We start from the raw sequence: 2184 nt of genomic DNA, 5'->3' as shown, positions 1-2184 counted from the left end.
TTATTAATACATATATAATTATTAAATACATAAATATATAATAAATGATTATTATATATTTATGTATTTAAATTGCACGTTGCCATACAAATCGTATTAATTAAATTTTTTATGTTTAACTTTTACAGAATTTGATCTATCTATACAACCCGAAAATCGAGATGACGAGATTCTGACGGTGGATGAAATAGAGATGTATGTCAATCAAATTGAGTCTGGTAACAACATGGAAATACATGATAATCCTGGTAATATCAATAAACAATTTTATAATATCTTATATTACCTTAAGTCTATTATTCATAAATTTATTGTATCTTTTTACTTTTATAGATCTAATAAATATTTTAGATGATGACGACCCCTCTGCGGACGATCTTTTAAATCAAACAAGTTTCGACAATATATTATTAACTGACGAAAACTGGGCCTCCGGTGGCTCAGTGCCTAGCGCGCCTGCACATCCCGGCGGAGATCGCGGGTTCGATTCCCGACTCGACCCTGGCCTGCGCTTTCCCAAAAAAGGGTTGTACGAGCATGTCGCCACGCGGTATTCACCTTCTTATATAAAGATATTTTTGAGTTTATTAAAGGCAATTACATTAAATAAAGTGATTGAATAAATTCTTTTTATCTCACGAGTTTCCTTCACACGAAAAATAGGTAACATTTGGTCCTTCGAGCCGGATCTTTCGGCATACGAAAGCGGGAAACCACGTGGCGCAGTGCTCTTTGTTAAAATATTGTAAGCGTGGCGACAACAATCGGTGAGCTAGTCTTATTGATTATACATTAATTAAGTAACATTTGCGGAAGTCAACTGCTGTACTTCAATCTGTGTAAGAGGCTAACCTGTATGCGTCTACAACGTAGATAAGTATCACATTACATCTTAAGTGCGATTACGATTTTCATAATGTCTCAAGACGAGTTAATACGAAAGCGGACGACAATAAAGGCGAAACTTACTTCATTTCAGTCATTTTTAAAGAAACTTGAGAACGAACCGACAAAATGTAAGGAGTTATCGATAAGATTAGAACGCGCAGAAAATCTATTGACTGAATATGAGGATATTCAATCCCAAATCGAAATGATGACGAAAGAGATAGATGTCGATGAGCGTACAAAATTCGAAGATTCGTATTACACAATTATTGCTCTAGAAAGACAAGCTAATTCCGTAGGTCAACAAGCAACACATTCAACGGCACCGCTGGCAGCAGCACCGCTGGCAGCAGATATTACGGCACAGACGAATTCGTTATTGAAATTACCTAATATAGATCTTCCAACGTTTAACGGTGAATACGATCAATGGGTTACATTTCGTGATACATTTGAAGCTATTATTGACACTAACACGAATTTAACAAAAATTCAAAAGTTTTACTATTTACAGTCGGCAGTGAAAGGTCGTGCAGCACAATGTTTTAAATCGTTAAGCCTTTCCAATGAAAACTACGACGCAGCATGGAAATTGTTAAAAGCACGATTTGAAAATACGCGATTAATAGTGCATCATCACATACAAGCGTTACTTGAATTACCAATAATCTCGAAAGAGTCAGCCGGCAGTCTTCGAAAATTAATCGACGATGTACAACACTTGTGTGCATTAACAAAACTTGAACAACCCGTGCAAGCATGGGATACGTTATTAATCCATTTAATCACGCCGAAGCTTGATACTAAAACAAAACGAGAATGGGAGTTTAAACGCGAATTTACGAAGCTACCAACTATGACTGAGTTCATGGATAAACGTTGTTAACGTTGTTCAATCCTAGAGACTTTAATATCACCAAATAAACCATGGGACAATTCACTGCCTGACATAAAATCTCATAAAAAATCTATAGCTTTAACCGCACAATCAACAAGAAACAAACAATGTCCATTATGTAAAAATCAACATTGGTTATACGCTTGTCCGTCATTTCGTAAATTATCAAGTCATGATAGATTACGTGAATCAAAACGATTAAAGGTCTGTTTAAACTGTTTACGTTCTCACGCAGATCGCGAGTGCACGTTTGGGGGTTGCCAGCGGTGCAAACGCCGTCATAATACCATGTTGCATATTGATTCTAACGATAACCCACATGTTATAGCAGCTAATGTTAACGAATGTGAATTATTTAATAAGAAAGAGAATGATTCTTCACAATGCAGTACAACTGT

At 36.0% G+C, this 2184-nt stretch overlaps 1 protein-coding gene across 1 annotated transcript; it reads left to right on the top strand.

Moving 5' to 3' along the window:
• Positions 1-916: 916 nt before the first annotated feature.
• LOC115239851 lies at positions 917-1774 on the top strand. Its single transcript, XM_029814635.1, has one exon. It carries the CDS (start codon positions 917-919, stop codon positions 1772-1774), a length of 858 nt encoding a protein of 285 aa, XP_029670495.1.
• Positions 1775-2184: the final 410 nt, after the last annotated feature.

This window comes from Formica exsecta, unplaced genomic scaffold, assembly GCF_003651465.1.
Source record: "Formica exsecta isolate Colony F162 unplaced genomic scaffold, ASM365146v1 scaffold3962, whole genome shotgun sequence".
NCBI lineage: Eukaryota > Metazoa > Arthropoda > Insecta > Hymenoptera > Formicidae > Formica > Formica exsecta.
This window is presented reverse-complemented; position numbering and strand designations above follow the sequence as displayed.

Coding starts and splice junctions, on each gene's coding strand:
- LOC115239851 (XM_029814635.1), top strand. CDS start 917: ATGTCTCAAGACGAGTTAATACGAAAGCGGACGACAATAAAGGCGAAA.